Source organism: Pyrgilauda ruficollis, unplaced genomic scaffold (genome assembly GCF_017590135.1).
Source record: "Pyrgilauda ruficollis isolate IOZ18807 unplaced genomic scaffold, ASM1759013v1 scaffold138, whole genome shotgun sequence".
NCBI lineage: Eukaryota > Metazoa > Chordata > Aves > Passeriformes > Passeridae > Pyrgilauda > Pyrgilauda ruficollis.
Genome location: NW_024512321.1, coordinates 1512823 through 1529525, shown reverse-complemented (window position 1 = coordinate 1529525; position 16703 = coordinate 1512823). Strand labels below are relative to the sequence as shown.

Here is a 16703-nt window from a genome sequence, read left to right as displayed (position 1 = left end):
GTTCAATTCCTTGGTGTTCACACCCACCAAGGCGTTTTTACCCAGGATTTCTTGAAACCACTCCAAAAAAGGAGAGGAAACATCCCCAAGCTGCAAGACAAGACCTGGACACCAGGATTACTTAACACCCCAGGCTTTCCACATCCTGCTTGGACACAAAACACCAGGCTTAACCAATCCCAACCATTGTCCACCCGGCAAAAACAAATTTTCTTCTCCAAAGAACATGAAAAGACATGACGGAGTAGCAAGAGGTGGGGCCTGCTTTGGAGCTCCTTCAATTCATTTATAGCTCAATGACAGTCGTTTTTCCAGTAGATTTGGATCTGGGGACGGAATCGGTACATGGCAAATCACCGGGACCTGTGACATCAGTGAAGAGTGGTGACAACCCAGTGACCAGACAGCGAGGGCTGTGCAAGATGAAGGTGTTTCTGTCTCTTCTGTTGGCTGCTGTCACTTGCATGGATTTGGGTGAGTTCCTGCTCGGATTTATCCGAATTCCTTCAGGACATGCAGCGTGGGGGAGGGATATACCCTATTCCCTCTGAAAGCCACGTCTCTGACTTTAGGCAGTTTTCAGGGGAAAAAAAAAATCTGGCTTTGGAATTTTCCATATGTTCAGGATGGTGATGGTGTCATTGGGATTGTCAGGCCAGGCTCTTTAGGAAGTTTCACACGGCAGAGTGTGATTAAACCCTGTCATTCCTTTAATGCAAATTCCCTCTCTCACTTTTTCCATGTTCGTGCTCTATCTCACTCGCTTTTTTTTTCTTTTTTTTTTTTTTTAACATTATTTTTAACTTTCTGCACCTTTTTTGATACTTAGCCCTGGATGTTAGTTCCATGCAGCATGTGTGGCAGCTCTCAAAAAATGTTCCATGTGGGATTTATACAATTTTATCTGTTAGAAATGGGAAAGATGGGCTGGGATACTGCTGGAGGCCCAGGTACTGCAGGATTGGTGTTTATCATAGAATCATGGAATGGTTTGTGTTAGGAGGGACCTTAAAGATCAAAGTGAGGCACTGGAACAGATTATCCCAAAAAGTTGTGGCTGCTCATTCCTGGAAGTGTCCAAGGCCAGGTTGGGCAGGGCTTGGAGCAACCTGGTCCAGTGGAATGTGCTGCTGTCCATGGCAGGGGGTGGAATTCCATGATCAGAAAGGTCCCTTCCAACCCAAACCAATCTGTGATTCCATTCTATGATTCCATGATCCTCCCTCCATCCTTTCTGTCCCTTGTTTCTACCACCACACCAATTTCTTGGACAAAAGTTGACGATCCCAAGCTTTGTTGGTGTTCTCCTGGATGTCCAAGGTAATTCATGAGCAGGATCAGTCCAGGATCTGTGACTGTTCATTGGGATATTCTCAGATCCAGACAGTGCCAGGTCTGATTTTATCTGTGGAGCTCTGTCAGGATTTTTAAACTCCTATTTATTTCCTTCTTTTGCAAGGACATTTTCAGTTCTCCCCTCCTTGCTGAGCAGACTCTGCAGGGGAGAAAGAGGTGGTGGCTTGTTTGGTTTTCTTTTCAGAGAGGAACACAAATCCTGTGAGTTGGATTTGTCCAGCATCCTGAAATGTGAGACTAAAAGAGATGCTTCCTCCTAAAGATGAATTTCACAACTGTCAGACGTGAATTAGTGCAAACAAAGCCATCAGGTCATGATGGGCAAAGCAAGAGAATAAAGTTTGCTTTAGCAGGAAAATTGCTGTGTTTGTTTAAAAAGGGCTTTTTCTGGCTCATTAATGAGGATGGTGTCTGTTTTCACAGGGTGACTTGTTTGCCTGAGCCTGCTGACATCCCATTGGAGCTGTGCTGGGAGGAGATGAATAATTTCTCCTCATTAGTGAAGTTTTAAGGAATTTCATCAGGAATGTCACACAGACAGGGTGACAAGGGCTTCCCAGACTGAAGAGGGGCTGTTGGGGTGTGATGGCACCAAAATACATCAGTGTGGTTGTAACACACACTTTGAGGTGTCTGCAGAGGGGTGGAAGAGAGCACCTAGAGGACCCAGATAAAATGTTGGGTTCCTCAAAAAAAACCCACAGAGAGCAAAATGCCCTGAAAAACTTGTCAAAAATGGGGTTTTTTTGGTGATAGGAAGCACCAGACACTGTTTTGATTTGATATCTTTAGCTTGGAGAGCTCTGTGTCACAAAAATCTGGGTTCTTCAGTGATTTTCTCCAAAGTTTCTCCATCTCAGAAGACTTTAGGCACTGAAAGATATGGGCTGTGGTTTTTCTGTGGTTGTAGGAGCTGAGAAGCACCTGCAGCTCTCAACGGCTTTGCAGCCTAACAGGGATGAGGAACATCTCTGAAGTAGTGAGGGACAAGGCAGGAGGAGCTGGCTCAGGATGGATTTGGAGTCTCCAGTACCAAATTTTGTGTCTGTGGTCTCTGCCTAGAGCAGAACTTGTCACATGCAATCCATTCATGGTGCTGCTGTCTGGTTTAATTCTTCTCTGTGAGGGTGGTGAGGTTCTGGCACAAGCTTTCCCAGAGAATCTGTGTCTGCTCCATCCTTAGAAGTGTCCAAGGCCTGGTTGGATGGGGTTTGGAGCAACTTGGGATAGTGGAAGTTGTTCCTGCTCACGGCAGGCATCTGGAACTGGAAGATTTTAAGGATCCTTCCAAACCAAATCATTCCAGGATTTAAAATAACCCTTCACACATTCTTCTCACAAACCCAGAATCTCAACACAAGGGGAAGGGTTGTGCTCAGTTTGTTCTCAGTTTGATGGAGACAAATCCCTTCTGTCTGGGACACCCTCCCAGCCTTTGGGAAGAGCTGGCAGAGTGGATGGCACCAGAGGAAATTCTCACTGCTGCAACCCAAGCCCAAATCCGACTTTTTTTGTGTGTGTATCCAGATCCTTCAGCAAGGGGACAAACCTGACCAAGCTGACAAATTTCTGTGATAAAGTGACTGACCTGGTAGACAAGGGATGAGCTGTGGATATTTTCTACCTGGACTTCAGGAAGGACTTTGATGCTCTCTCCTATAAGATTGTGGGATCAGGGAATGGTTTGGGTTGGAAGGGACCTGCAGATCATCCAGTTCCACCCCCTTCCATGGCAGGGACACCTTCCACTATCCCAGATTGCTCCAAGCCCTGTCCAACCTGGCGTTGAACACTTCCAGGGATGGGGGGGGGTCCACAACCTCTTTAGGAAACCTGTTCCAAAATACTCATGGACAAGGCATGGGCTGGGTGGACATGTCTGAGGAAAAGCTGGGACTTCTCAGGCTGGAGAAGTGAAGGTTCAAATTGGGAATCTTATAAATGTCAGTAAATTCGTGAAGGGAGAGAGCAAAGAGGACAGAGCCAGGCTCCTTTCAGTGATTCCCAGTGCCAGGACTGGGAAAAGGACAAAAAACTGAAACACAGGAAACATCAGGAAACACTTTATGACTGTCAGGTTGACTGAGCACTGGCAGAGGTTTCCCAGGGAAGTTGTGGAATCTCCATCCTTGGAGATATTAAAACCCCACCTGGGGACAGTCCTGAATTAGAGGCTTTAGGGGGTCCTGCTTGAGGGCAGGGATTGTGCTGGTGGAGCTCCAGAGACCCCTTCCAACCTCTCCCATTCTGATTCTGGGAGTTTGGGAGTCTGGGATCTCTTTCTGATGCTCTGCTAAAGTCAAGGAGAGGCATAGATCCAGAAAACAGATAAATAAATCAGCCCAAGCTGTTTCCTGTGTCACAGGGTCTCCTGTGTGTGAGGCTCTGTCTTGTTTGACTCATCACAAGGGGTCTGAACCCGACCTGAGGCTGTGATTTGACCACCAGACCTTTGTGTTTCTCACTCCCATCAGTCCAAACACATTCCATTATTCCATTCCCATTCTCAGCATGATTATTTTGGAAAATCCCTCCCAAGAGATACCTGGGCAGGATCCACAGTGATCAGTGAGACCATCCTCATGTTTTTCCATCCTCCTGTTTTCCCTCCTCACAGGACACTCCTTGCAGTGTTACACGTGCAGGGATTTGACCCCAGTTCAGGAGTGCCAGAAAATTGAGAACTGCACAGAGAATGAGAGCATATGCAAGACTACAATCTATTCCCTGGAGGATGGTAAGGACAATTCCTTCTTTATCCATGCTTTTAGCAGGCATCAGTGTTTCGACAGTGCTGGTGTGGAGACCGGTTCCTCTTTCCACTTAAAAAGTGGAGAAGAACTCCCGTGGGAGCTCTGGCTCTCAGGCTGTGGTGGGAAGCAGTGTTTGTGTGAGGGAATATTCGGTGAATGCAAGCTCCTGGTTAATGTTCAGAAATGAGATTTTAACTTTTTGCAGGGTCGTGTGGTGATAGGAAAACAGGGAATGGCTTTAAACCTAAAGAGGGTGAGTTTAGATTAGGATTTTAGTGAGTTTGATTTAGGATATTAGGAAGAAATTGCTCCCTGTGAGGGTGGGGAGGCCCTGGCAGAGGTGTCCTGGAGAAGCTGTGGTGCCCCATCCTTGGAAATGTCCAAGGCCAGGTTGGACAGGGCTTGGAGCAACCTGGGATAGTGGAAGGTGTCCCATGGTAGAGAGGCTGGAATTTGATAATCTTTCCAACCCAAACCATTCTATAATTCCATGACACCAACTCCTGGCTATCAATGGTGATGCTCTCCCCTGTTTTTCCCATTCCTAACTGTTGCTGCTTTTTTTCTTTGCCACAGTTTATCCCCACACAGGAGTCTCGACTGTCACCAAGATGTGCTCCTCCGTGTGTGAACCCTCTGACGTGGATGGCATCGGGATGACACATCCTGTCACCTGCTGTTTCTCTGACCTGTGCAACTTTGATGGCGCAGCAAGTTTGGGGATCAGTGTTGTGCCAGTTGGGATCCTGGCAAGTTCCCTCTGTGCCTTTTTCTGGACTAGAGTATGAGGGGATGACGGGAGCAATTTATTCCGAAAATTCCATGAAGAAAATAGCCCCCCACCAGCCCAGCTTTCCATGTGGATGCCTCATGAACAACACTCAACAGCTCCCAAAAATTGTGTGTGTTTTTTTTTTTTTTTGGTTTTTTTAAAAATTTTTTTTTGTTTTGGTTATTTTTTTTTTTTTTTGTTTTTTTTTTTTTTTTTTTTTTTTTTTTTTTTTTTGGTAATACCCACACTTTCCCCACAACTAAGAGAGAAGCAGAACACAGGAAGGCCCAACTCAATTTTTAAAATTGATTTTTCAACAACTCCCACAAAATTAACTATGGAGTTTCTTTGCTGTGCTGGTGTGATTGGGTTTGAAGTGAAAAACTAAAACGTGTGAAGTATATTTAAGGCAAAAAACCTTGAAAAGAGCTTTCCCTATCTCCTTAGAGCAGGCCCTCTACACCCCATAATTTTCTGCTGTTCTTCCTTGATCTCCTTCTTTGTACCCAAAAAAATTAAGGAGACATTTCTGTGTCCAAAATATGAGGCAGGAGACTGAACTTCCAATGCCAATGATCTGTTCCAGGGAGGTTAAAATCTCATGTTCTCTGTACCCTTTTGAGCAGAATAAAAAGAATCTTGTGTTAAAACAGTTCTAATAATATTTAATTTTCCTTTCTTTTATTTCCAAACTCCATATTTCAGTATTGTTTAACAGTTAACAGAGTTGGATTTTGGGGCACAGCAGATGGATGAGACATTTCCCATTATCCCTCACTGGATGCAACTTTCCATCAACACTTCTTCCATCAACTCTCCTTGTACAAATCTATCTTTACTGGAAACAAAAATCTATCTTTACTGTACAAATCTATCTTTACTGAATTTTCCCTGAATTCCCTGAATTCCTTGTGTGTGCTCCAGGCTCCAGCATTTTGATCCCTCCTGCTCTGGTTCTGCATTTTCCTATAATCCCCTTTCCGAGGTCCAACAAAAATATCTTCCTCCAATTATCACCCTGCTCCTGACATTTGGGATAATCAACCCAAATGTGATATAAACTCTTCCACGTGGCAGATGTGGCTTCCAAAGGTGGCACAATTCCCATCCCATTGGGAAGATTTCATGGCCTGGATGGGTGAAGTCCTGAGAAACCTAAGCTGACCTCAAAACTGGGAGCTTGGCTCAGGAACTTGGGTTAGGAACATTTTGAGGTTGCCTTTCCAGCCTGAGCACCCTGTAAATCAGGATCCCACTGGGATCACTGGAACACAAACACGACCATTTCCAGGAATTCTACAAGGAACACACACTGGGAAGAAATCCTTCCCTGGGAGGATGATGAAGCCCTGGCAGAGGTTGCCCAGAGAAGCTGTGGCTGCCCCATCTCTGGAAGAGTTCAAGGACAAGTTGGACAGGGCTTGGATCAACCTGGGATAGTGGAAGGTGTCCCTGCCATGGCAGGGGGTTGGAATGAGATAATCTTGAAGGTCCCTTTCAACCCAAACCATTCTATGATTCCATGAAAGCTCCTTGGTGGGGATTTCTCTATCTCTGCTGAAGTCTCAGATCCTGGAGCCAAGTGGGTTGACCCCAGAGGTACCACTTGGGATAAAACCAGGAAGTCCCAACACTTGCCCCCCGATTTCATTTGGGGTAAGCGGTGAAATGGTTTCCAATTTCCTTCCTTGTTTCAATTTCCTCTGTCCTTCAGCCCTCCCATTTATGACTCCCTTGAACCACTGAGATATTTTTTGAGGCCCACACCCTCCAAAAATCATCAGGCACGGCTGATTGCAGCCACCTCTCAGGTGGCTGAACTGGAGTGGCTCCGTAGCTGTCATCCCTTGGAGGAGCCACGTGCGAAGGAGCTGATCCTCCCCTCCCTTCACTGGCCACGGGTGCTTCACCCCTTTGATCTCCGGCCAGTTTGGCAGCATGTTTCCCACATTCCGGCTGTTCCCTGCAGAGATCATGGCTGTGGGGGAGATCTGGTCTGAAAGGCAGAAAATCTGGGTGGGTGAGGCTTTGGAGTCACTCCCCCTGGCGTGAAGTGGAGCTCTCCAAACACAGGGTGATGAGACATCAACCTGAACCTCTCTGTGGTTTGTATCTTTTCTGATATAAAAATGAATATATTAATTAATCTATTAGATCTGTTCCACCTGGTGTGAAACTGTCCTCAACTTCCTGCTTCTGGAAATGTCTCTGATTATTTATTTCCCCCCAAGACCCACAGAAGGATATTTTTTTGGTTCCTTTTTGCTGAAATTTAATTCCCTCCTCATCCAGTTGACCTCCAGGACTATCTGTTTTTTCTGATCCTCATTCCTGAGGGCTGCTCAAAGCTGTCCCTGAAGGTTTCACTGGATTTGTTTAGGAATAAGTCTTTTGCTCCCTTTTTTCTCTCTCAAGCTCTCCCAACCCTTTGAGTTTACCTCTTGTTCTGTCATGGTGAATCTTTGGAAGAGTTTGGCTCCATCTTTTCTAGACCTTTTTTGAAATACTTGGAGAGGACAAGGGTTCATGTTTCAGACAAAAGGCAAGGAGAACTTCAGAGAGAGATGGATAACTTGTCCAAAAGCTGTCTGAGGAAATCAGGCAGGGCTTTGCTTGGTCAGTGGGGACTGGCTTTGGAGCAGACATCCACCCCACACCTTCCTGACTCTTATATGGAGCTGGGATGAGTTGCCACCTAATTTTTTTGTTATTGGGAATTAATAAAGTGATCTGTGTTTTCCTCCTACCTTTCCTTTCCTCAGCTCAGGCATGGATTTTTGTAGAACAACCTGGCTCTGGTTTGTTGCTTCAGCTCCCAGCCTGAGACACCTTCCCAAGGGCCTGGATCTGTCTAAACAGATTCCCTTGGGAGCAGTAGGATTCAGGCAGGACTCTGAGTAAACACAACCTGGCTGTACACAGAGCTAAGCTCCTTACAATATTTCTCTGAATATATTTTGTTTTTTTCCCTGTCCCCAGAGGCAAAAGCAAGTGAATTCCCTCTTGGAAGCCCTCCAGGTAAAATCCAGCTTGGTGACTGAGGGTTATAGCTCAGGAATCTGGGAATCAGCAAACAGCCCTGCCAGAATGTTTCACACAGGGATCCATGTCGTGCTTCCAATCCTCACAGAATAGAATCAATCCAGGGTGTTTGCTACTTCCTCCTTGGAGGAAGTGTTCCAAGAGGTCAAGACAGTTGTGATTTCCTGCTGGGGACTGCAGAACCCTTCAGTGACATCCTGAGGAGGAGGCACCGAGGTTTTCTTTTATATCCCTTCATGAAAAACCCTTTGCTGCTGCTCCTGAAAATGTGAAGTCTGAATTTCAGCAGTGCTTGAGTTGTTCCATCTGGAAGTTAATCCCTCTAATTCCCTGAGACAGGGACACCTTCCACTATCCCAGGTTGCTCCAAGCCCTGTTCAACTGGCCTTGGACACTTCCAGGGATGGGGCAGCCACAGCTTCTCTAGGAAACTTGTGCCACCCTCAAAGGGAAGAATTCCTTCCCAATATCCATCTAACCCTGCCCTCTAGCAGTGGGAAGCCATTTCCTGAGTCCTGTCCCTCCATCCCTTATCCAAAGTCTCCGTCCAGCTCTCTTGAAACCCCTTTAGGCAGCAGAAGGAGCTCTGAGGTCTCCCTGGAATCTTTTCTTGTCGAGGTAAACACACCCAGCTCTCCCAGCCTGTCCTTACTTTCCTGGAAAATAAACAAAAAACTGGATAGTTGTACCCAGAGTGAGCATCCCAGTTTGCAAGCAGAGCTGTGTGTGTGCCTGGACCAGGAAGCAGAAATGTGTGCTCGTAAAATCCAGGAAGTTCTTTTCAAAACTGATTTTAAAAACAAATCTGGATGGCTTCCTTCACTCCGAGGAGGATTCCAATGGTTATATAAGGAGATTATCTTTGACTTCAAGGCTGTGTCAACGTGACTCAGGCCCTCAAGGGCAGGGCTGTGTCACCAGGCCGTGGTTATGGATTCACAAATCCCTGCTCCCTATAGCAACCCCACCATCCCCTTTGCAAACAAACTGGGAAGGACTTGGAGCCAGCACAGGTATCCAAGGGAGAATGGAAACTCTTGCTGTTGTTTAGAAAGATATCCAGCTGGATGTGACAGCAACTGAGGTGCAGTGAAACGTGTTTTGGGGGTAAAGCAGAAATAAAAGGAGTTGCCTCCCAGTATGGATCCAGATCTGGAATCATACATGGGGTTGGAAGGCAGCTCTGGAGTCTGTGGGCCAGCCCCCTGGGCTCGTCTGGGGGACAATTCAGCTGCTTTTTCCAACTTGTGGATGAAGGTTCTGTTCCAAAGCCAATTTTTGGTGAATTATGGAGCTTTATGGACTTTTCCTAGGCTACAGTAAGATGAAGGTGGGGTGAGAACTGAGCCATCCTTCATAGTTCTCCCTTATTCATGGATGAACAATATTTCATGGGATAATAGGATAGTTTGAGTTGGAAAGGACTTCAGGATCACCCCGTTCCAACTCCCTGCCATGGGCAGGGACACCTGTCACTATCCCAGGTTGCTCCAAGCCCTGTCCAACCTGGCCTTGGACACTTCCAGGGCTGGGGCAGCCACAGCTTCTCTGGGCAACCTGTGCCAGGGCCTCACCACCCTCACAGGAAAGAATTCCTTCCTAAATTCCAATTTAAATATATTCTTTCTTTCAAACAGAATTGTTTCTGTTTGCTGGGACATGTTTGCAACCTGATTTTTTTGAGTAATTAATCATTTAAATCTCTTCACAAACCACACAGAGTTTTTTATTTTATGAACTTTTGCAAAGGGCTTTGGTTCAGTGTCATGCAGGATGGGTTTATGACATGGCTTCCTTGACTCTAAAATGAGAGGAATATTTATCAGCCAGCTTTGATACTGAAGTTTTTCTGTCTAAATTCAGGCCCCGAGTTCCTCAGAGGAAAAGTTATTGTAGAACTTCAAAGACTTGTTCTAATAATTTGTTGTTTTGGCAATGAATCCTTCCCAGTGCTCCCATTTGATTGTATCCAAGGAATGCAGGACACTTTCCAGGTGCAAAGTTTTCCTGAGAGAACGCTCTCACAGAAAGTTTGTCTGGAAATGTTGCATTCTCCACCCCCCAAAACCAAAGTCTGGATGCCCAGTGCATCCTTGTCCCAGTTATCAGCCAGAATTAGAATATGCAGCTATTTATAAGAAAAACCTACACCTGGATCCCAAAAATAGAGTGGGATAAAGCTTTGTGAGGAATTTAAAAAATATTGGAAATAACAGTGCTGCATTTCAACAGCTCAGGTTTGTCATGGGCTTGCTTTCTTTAAAAATCTGTTTTCTCCAGTGGTGACTAATTCCATGCATCTTTCCAGACCTGTAGGATGGGAGGATACAGCCCAGGGACAGAACTTTGAGTTTCCAGGAGAGAAGCAATGCTACAAAATGAGGAACAGGAATGGTTTAGCCTCAGTTTTCCTACTGTGATCTGGAAAAAAATGATCCCACTCTGGACTGGACCTGCCTGGGCTGCAGAGAGGAACCTGCTGCCACCCATCCCCATGGGATAATCATTCCCTTGGGATTGGGTGAACCCAGGACATGGCAGGGACATTTCCTGGGGTTATTTCTACCTCAGTGCTGGAAGGAGGTGACTTTGTCACTCCTTGTCCCCAAAAACAAAGCATGAGGATCTTGGGGCTAATCCAGCTGCAAATATCTGGGGACTTGTAGTCATCTCCTACAAACTCCTAAGAGCCTCATTAAGCTCAGGTGCACCTAATCCTTAATGAACCAATAATGTTGTCACATGTTGTTCCAGAGTTTGGATGATTACAGGATTCCATAAAACTCCTTCTTTGGCCTCCAGGGCTGGCAAGAAGCTGTCAAAATAAAGGAGGTTATTGAGCAACGAGGGAGAAACGAGAACATAGCTCCATCCATCCATCCATCCATGATCCTGCTGTCCTGGATTTCCCAAAAACCCAGCCACTCCCCAGGGCTCCTAATCCAAACACTGCTGGCACCATGGTTCAGAGGTTGGGACATGGATCAAGATGGATTCCATCACTCTGGCTCAGGTTCCTGGGAATTCTCAGCTTGAACAGAGCTCCCCTGAGCAGTTCAGCATGGGGGACCCAGCTGTCTGCTTGTCAGGTAGAGGATGGTTGAAGTCTAAAGCTTGGAAAAATCCATGGAATTATGGCAAGTGGAGAAATGATACTGAATAAAAGAGCTGGATGGAAGAAATAAAAAGAGGTGCTGAACACCTCAGATTAGAGTAGAAATAAGGAGGGATTTCTTCACAGAGAGGGAGGTCAAACATTGGGACAGGCTTCCCAGAGAGGTGTTGGTGTTCCAAACCTGTCAGTGCTTAAGAAATATTTGGATAATGCCATTTATAACAAGGTTTAACTTTTGATCAGCCCATAGGTGGTCGGGCAGTTGGATTAGATGGTCATTGTAGGTCACCTGCAATTGAAATAGCTTCTCTTCTCTTCTCTTCTCTTCTCTTCTCTTCTCTTCTCTTCTCTTCTCTTCTCTTCTCTTCTCTTCTCTTCTCTTCTCTTCTCTTCTCTTCTCTTCTCCTCTCCTCTCCTCTCCTCTCCTCTCCTCTCTTCCCTTCTCGCCCAGTGACCTCATGGCTTTTCAAAGCAGCCTTCTGTCAGGAATTGCGTTTTATTCCAAAAAGAAAAGGGGAACACCAGTGGGACTCTCATATGTGTTTTTCTATGGAGTAAGGATTCATGAATTACCTTTATAAAGGGGTAATATTGTAGCTCAGATATTATCTGAATAAAACATCTCAGCTCCTTTATCCAGCCCCAGGAGACAGAAAACAACAGACCCTCCAAGGACCCTTTTTTGATGTTCTCCTAACTGGTGACATCTTGCACAGAGCTTGGATTTCTCAAGGTGACAGTCACAAATAATGATAATTATTGTCCTTGGAGTGCTGACCTCCCAAGAGCAGATCAGAACAGGAAATACCACGCAAGAGCAGGGGGAAGAAGAGCAGTAATTTATTCTCTATGTGCTTTTTGACCATCACAGCTGTGAAAGTCTGGAATATGAGCCACAAAGATGCACAGATTTCAGATGAGTTTTTTTCTTCAAAGAAGAAATAATAAATATGATAGAAATAAAGGTGGGATTTGACTTTTGGAAGCTCAGGAGACTCTAGGCATGTGCTTCTTGAATAGTAAAAGCCCCTTGAGATACCAAGACTGGCTCTCTGTGCTTGAAGAACCCCACCAGGCCGTGACATTTTTGCACAGAGCTGGAACAACAAAAATAAGATTTCAGAAACCCCTTTTGTGATCCAAGGGCACCAGCATAAAACCCTTCCTAGTTGCACTTCCGAAGTCCTTAAGCTGCCCATGGATGGTGGATGATGGCATTTTGTCTAAACCCCCTCATTTTGTGGGCAAAAGTCAAATATTTTGCTATTCACTCTCCCCTCCTTTCCAGGCTGACTTTCCTGCTCTGCTGGGAGTGCGTCAAAGTCTGTCACCATCTCCCGGGTGTTTGTTTCTCTTTCAGATTTGGGTGGCATCTCCCAACACAGCGACAGCTGTCTTGATGCTAAAAACACCTCTTCCCCCGTGGCTTCTCTCCCTGGAGATTGGCAGAAGCCAGGGAAGATTAGGAACAATGTCTGGCTTGTTTTCAGCCCGGCTTTGTAAGGACACGGCTGATCCTGGTTTTGTGCATGAGCAGGTAACGACACGAAGCTGCTGCTTTGGATTCACTGCACGGAAGGAGGTTCTGGAGGCCCTGTGGATGTCAGGAAGCAGATTTTTGGGTGGAAAAGGTTCTGTTAAAGCTTCCACTGGGACTGAAGACACCTTTTTAATGATTCAGAATGTCTGTGAGGAAGAACAACACCAAAGCATGTTGGTAATCAGCTCATGGTGAGCCTGTTCCCAGGAATCTCTCCATGGATCGATGTTCCTCACTGGGAGCAGTGGCATGTCCCTCTGCAAGCATCTCCCATCACTGCTGGCTCCCAGCCACCCTCTGGAATCCTGCCACTGCCCAGGGCACAGTTTCGACTGGCAGATTTCCACCCGCCCCCGGGATTTCACGGAGGCAAAGCCTTCAGCCCCAGCCCGTGTTTGTGCCTGGTCCAGGGAGCCCAGGGAGCAGCCAAGGAATGTGCGGAGCAGCAGGCCTCAAAGAAGGAGCAGAGCTTCTCCCAGTCATCCCAAGCTCCTCACTCTGCTCCTCTGGTGAGGTTTTTGGAGGTGTCCTGTGCAAGGCCAGGAGCTGGACTTGATGATCGTTGTGGGTCCCTTCCAACTCTGGATATTCTGTGATTCCTTGATTCTAAATCCAAAGGTACTGCAGGAACAAATGCACTGACACTGGAGGGCCCTGACTTCACTCAACCTGCTTTTCCAGGAAATCTTTTATCTCTCCTTCCCTTATTGATTATTGAGTGAAAGCCATTTCTTTTGCAAGGATGTGAAGGGATGGATGTTCCAGTCCCAACAAGACAGGAATAATTCAACTGGATGATGAGTCCAGGGCAAGGCTGGGCATTAAAACAAGGTTTGAATTGTGCCTCAGTGCAGGGGTGTCACTGCTGGTGTGACTGGGGACACATCAAATTGTCCTTGGAATGGGCAAGAAAGACCTGAAGATGTGGAAAATGCATTCACCCCTTGTATTACACAGGCCTGGAGTGCCAGGATAAGGGGGAATGGCTTCCCACTGGCAGAAGGCAGGGATAAATGGGATACTGGGGAGAAATTCTTGGCTGTGAAGGTGGGGAGGTCCTAGCAGAGGTTTCCCAGAGAAGCTGTGGCTGCCTCATTCCTGGATGTGCTCCAGGCATGGTTGGACAGGGCTTGGAGCAGCCTGGGATAGTGGAAGATGTCCCATGGCTCGGGGTTGGAATTTGATGATTTTTACAGACCCATCCAACCCAAACCATTCCATGATTCCATTAAGAGACCTGCTGGCCAAAGGCAGCCTGTAGGATATTTTTTGAGATTCTGGAGTAGATTTTTGGCACTCTGATCCATGGATTTCCTATGTTTTGGCTTTCAGTTCCCTGTAACATGTTGGATCTCATGGATTTCAGCAACTTCCCCAACCATGAGCTGATGCAAAACCATTTCCCCGCAAGGCACAATATCCCCACCCACATTTACTGAGGATTTTCAGAAACTTAAAGCTCAGTCCTAAAAAAAATGTGTGGCTGGACCCAGCCTGGAGCCACCAACGTGTGACAATTCCCATCTGTCCAATGGGGACTGGGGGATAAAAGGGATCAGGACCCAGAACAAGGTACAGAGGGATTAAAACACATCCTATGTGTTTTCCAACCGGATGGGAATGTGCAGAGTGCAGCCCCAGGTCTGTGCTGGAGGTGGAGCCCACCCAGACCATCTGCCCCAGCCTTTTCCAACACTCTGAGCATCTCTCTTGTATCCAAGTGACCCAAAATGACTTTTCTAAATTAAGATCCCAACCACGACGCCGCGCTCGACTTCCTTCCCCCTCAACACATCTGCTGCTGACACTGAAAGGTTCTTTTCACCTCATTTTTAGGCTTTGTTTTCTGGGGCTGTACAGAATAAAGAGGGAAAGAGGCTTCTGTGTTCCTCTGGAATTAGAGATGTGAGAGTCAAGCAGGAGAAAAATGAAGATATCCAAGAGAGGATGTGCTGCCATGTCAGAGGCAGATGCTCCAAGCCCTCCAAACCCTAATATGGAAAAATAGCTCTATTTTAAGACCGGAAAAAAGTGCACATGATAGGTTTGAGATGAGAAATAATTTGGGAGTGATATTGAAAATGATATCACTGCTGCTGTACTACAGTGCTGCCAGGCTCATTCCATAATTAATAACTCCTTCAGATGGAGTGACTTTCCTTTGAGGGTGCAGAATTAAACATTTAAATCCCTCTCTGTAAATACAAGGCTGTAGCAGAGCTCTCCAGAAGCCTCGCAGCTACACTCTAATGTATATTTATATTCTAGATAAGTATTTTTAGCAAGAACTACAAGTCCTCTCTGTATTTGATGACATCAGAGCTCTGTTTTACATGCAATGTCCCGACTGCAAAAAATATCCCCTTCTTTTTCCTGCTCTTGGAATATCGCAATAATTTCTGCCCTTGTCTCATCTCTCTTTCACGTTTAATGCGTGTTGCAAGAGGGCTGTGTGGGGTTTTTTAACTCTCTCTTCCTGCTCCCAAACATGAAAAAATATATAAAATTTTTGAAAAACAAAGCAGCCAAACAGCTCCTGGTTTTTCCCACCTCTGCAATCAGGGCATGCTGGGATAACAACCACCACTCATGGCCTGACCAGTGTCCTGCTGTGGAAAGCAACTGGAAATGATCCCTGCTGGAAAACCCAGTCCTTTAAATATTAATCCTGCTGTTCCCATGATGCTTCTCTGGGAATCCTGCTCAGGGCAAACCAGGATTGAACCTGGCTCCTCCTTCAGTTTAAATCCAAGCTGAGTGTTTTGTCTTTCCAGAGAAATTATCTTTTGGAATGCCCACTCCACTGTCCGGAATTGCGGAGCTCACAAGAAAAGCCTACTCCAGGCTCATACATAGCCCTGATTTTTGGCTGGAGGTGGGACTCAACAGGGTATCCCAGCTGGAATATCCTCACAGATGAGGCTCTCTTGTACTTTAATTTCTGCGTGGAAAAAAGCACTTCAGGTTTGTAACTGGAAGCGGGAGATGCAGATCAGGAAAAAATTCCTCCCTGTGTGGGTGGTGAGACCCTGGCATGGATTGCCCAGAGAAGCTGTGGCTGCCCTATCCCTGGAAGTGTCCAAGGCCAGGTTGGATGGGGCTTGGATCAACCTGGGATAGTGGGAGATGTCCCTGCCCATGGCAGGGGTTGGAATTTGATGATCTTGAATCTCCCTCTCCACCCAAACCATTCCATGACTCCGCATATCTCTAGTGCTGCCCCACATTTGCAGAGGGGCTGGAAGGCGGTGGAAAAGGCAATTTTTTTGACCAGATAAAGCATAAGGCACTGAGGAATGCCCTCAAATCTGGAGACAAAACCTCTGCCTGTGCTGGGAAGAATAAGCCCTCAGAAAAATCCTTCAGCAGAGAAACATCAGTGCTGGATTCTGCTGGCTGTGAAGACTCACCCGGCAGGACCGAGAGGTTGCAGGTCTTTTTCTGGCCCTTTGGAGACACATTTTCCTCTGTTCTATTTTCTCCAGCCTATATTTAAACTTCTCTCTCCCTGTGTCCACTCGACCCAGTGACGCAAAAATCTGGCCAGGCCTTTGAATCTCCTGCATTTCCTGGGGCAGTGGCACTTGCTGGGTTTAACTCCTAAGGGGCAAAGGGAGGGATAAATAACAGCAATAAGCAAAGAAAGAGCAAATTTGATTTTTTTTAAGTGCTCCCAGTGACGCCTCTTCGGCCTTGTGGCTGCCACAGTGTGATCAGGTGACTTGTAATACAAGAAAAGGCCATTTTGTACCCCTGTGTGAAGGGTTTGTCACCTCTCCTAATCAAGGAATGTATTAGAGGTGCTTTGAAGATAAAAATCTGCTTCTGAGTCTGTTTTGGCTCCAGCAGAAACTCGTGGGTCACGTTGGCAGGTAAGTCTTGGCAGGATGCTCACAGCCAGCACTGGTGACACGAGGGGACAGTCCCCACAGGGAGCATCTTTGAAACACAGCAGGGTCACCCCCAGCCTCCTGTTTGCCTTGCTGCTGAGCTTTCTCTTTTGCTCCCTGAAACCCCTCCAGTTCTCTCAGTGCATATCCCAAAAAAGCTTCCTGTCCCACTGGACTATATTTTACCCTTCTCCCCCTCATTTTCCAGCAGGGATATCTTTAAATCTGGCTTTTC

At 46.3% G+C, this 16703-nt stretch overlaps 1 protein-coding gene across 1 annotated transcript; it reads left to right on the top strand.

Moving 5' to 3' along the window:
- The first annotated feature begins 422 nt into the window (after positions 1-422).
- Positions 423-4897, top strand: LOC121349298 (ly6/PLAUR domain-containing protein 2-like). The gene is made up of 3 exons (XM_041459567.1): positions 423-474; positions 3974-4093; positions 4686-4897. The coding sequence occupies exons 1-3, from the start codon at positions 423-425 to the stop codon at positions 4895-4897; spliced, it is 384 nt and encodes a 127-aa protein (XP_041315501.1).
- Positions 4898-16703: the final 11806 nt, after the last annotated feature.

Excerpts from the sequence above, each read along its gene's own strand:
- LOC121349298 (XM_041459567.1), top strand. The coding sequence starts at position 423 with ATGAAGGTGTTTCTGTCTCTTCTGTTGGCTGCTGTCACTTGCATGGAT. Across the intron at positions 475-3,973 it reads TGTCACTTGCATGGATTTGG|GACACTCCTTGCAGTGTTAC; the intron begins GTGAGTTCCTGC and ends CCCTCCTCACAG. Across the intron at positions 4,094-4,685 it reads AATCTATTCCCTGGAGGATG|TTTATCCCCACACAGGAGTC; the intron begins GTAAGGACAATT and ends TCTTTGCCACAG.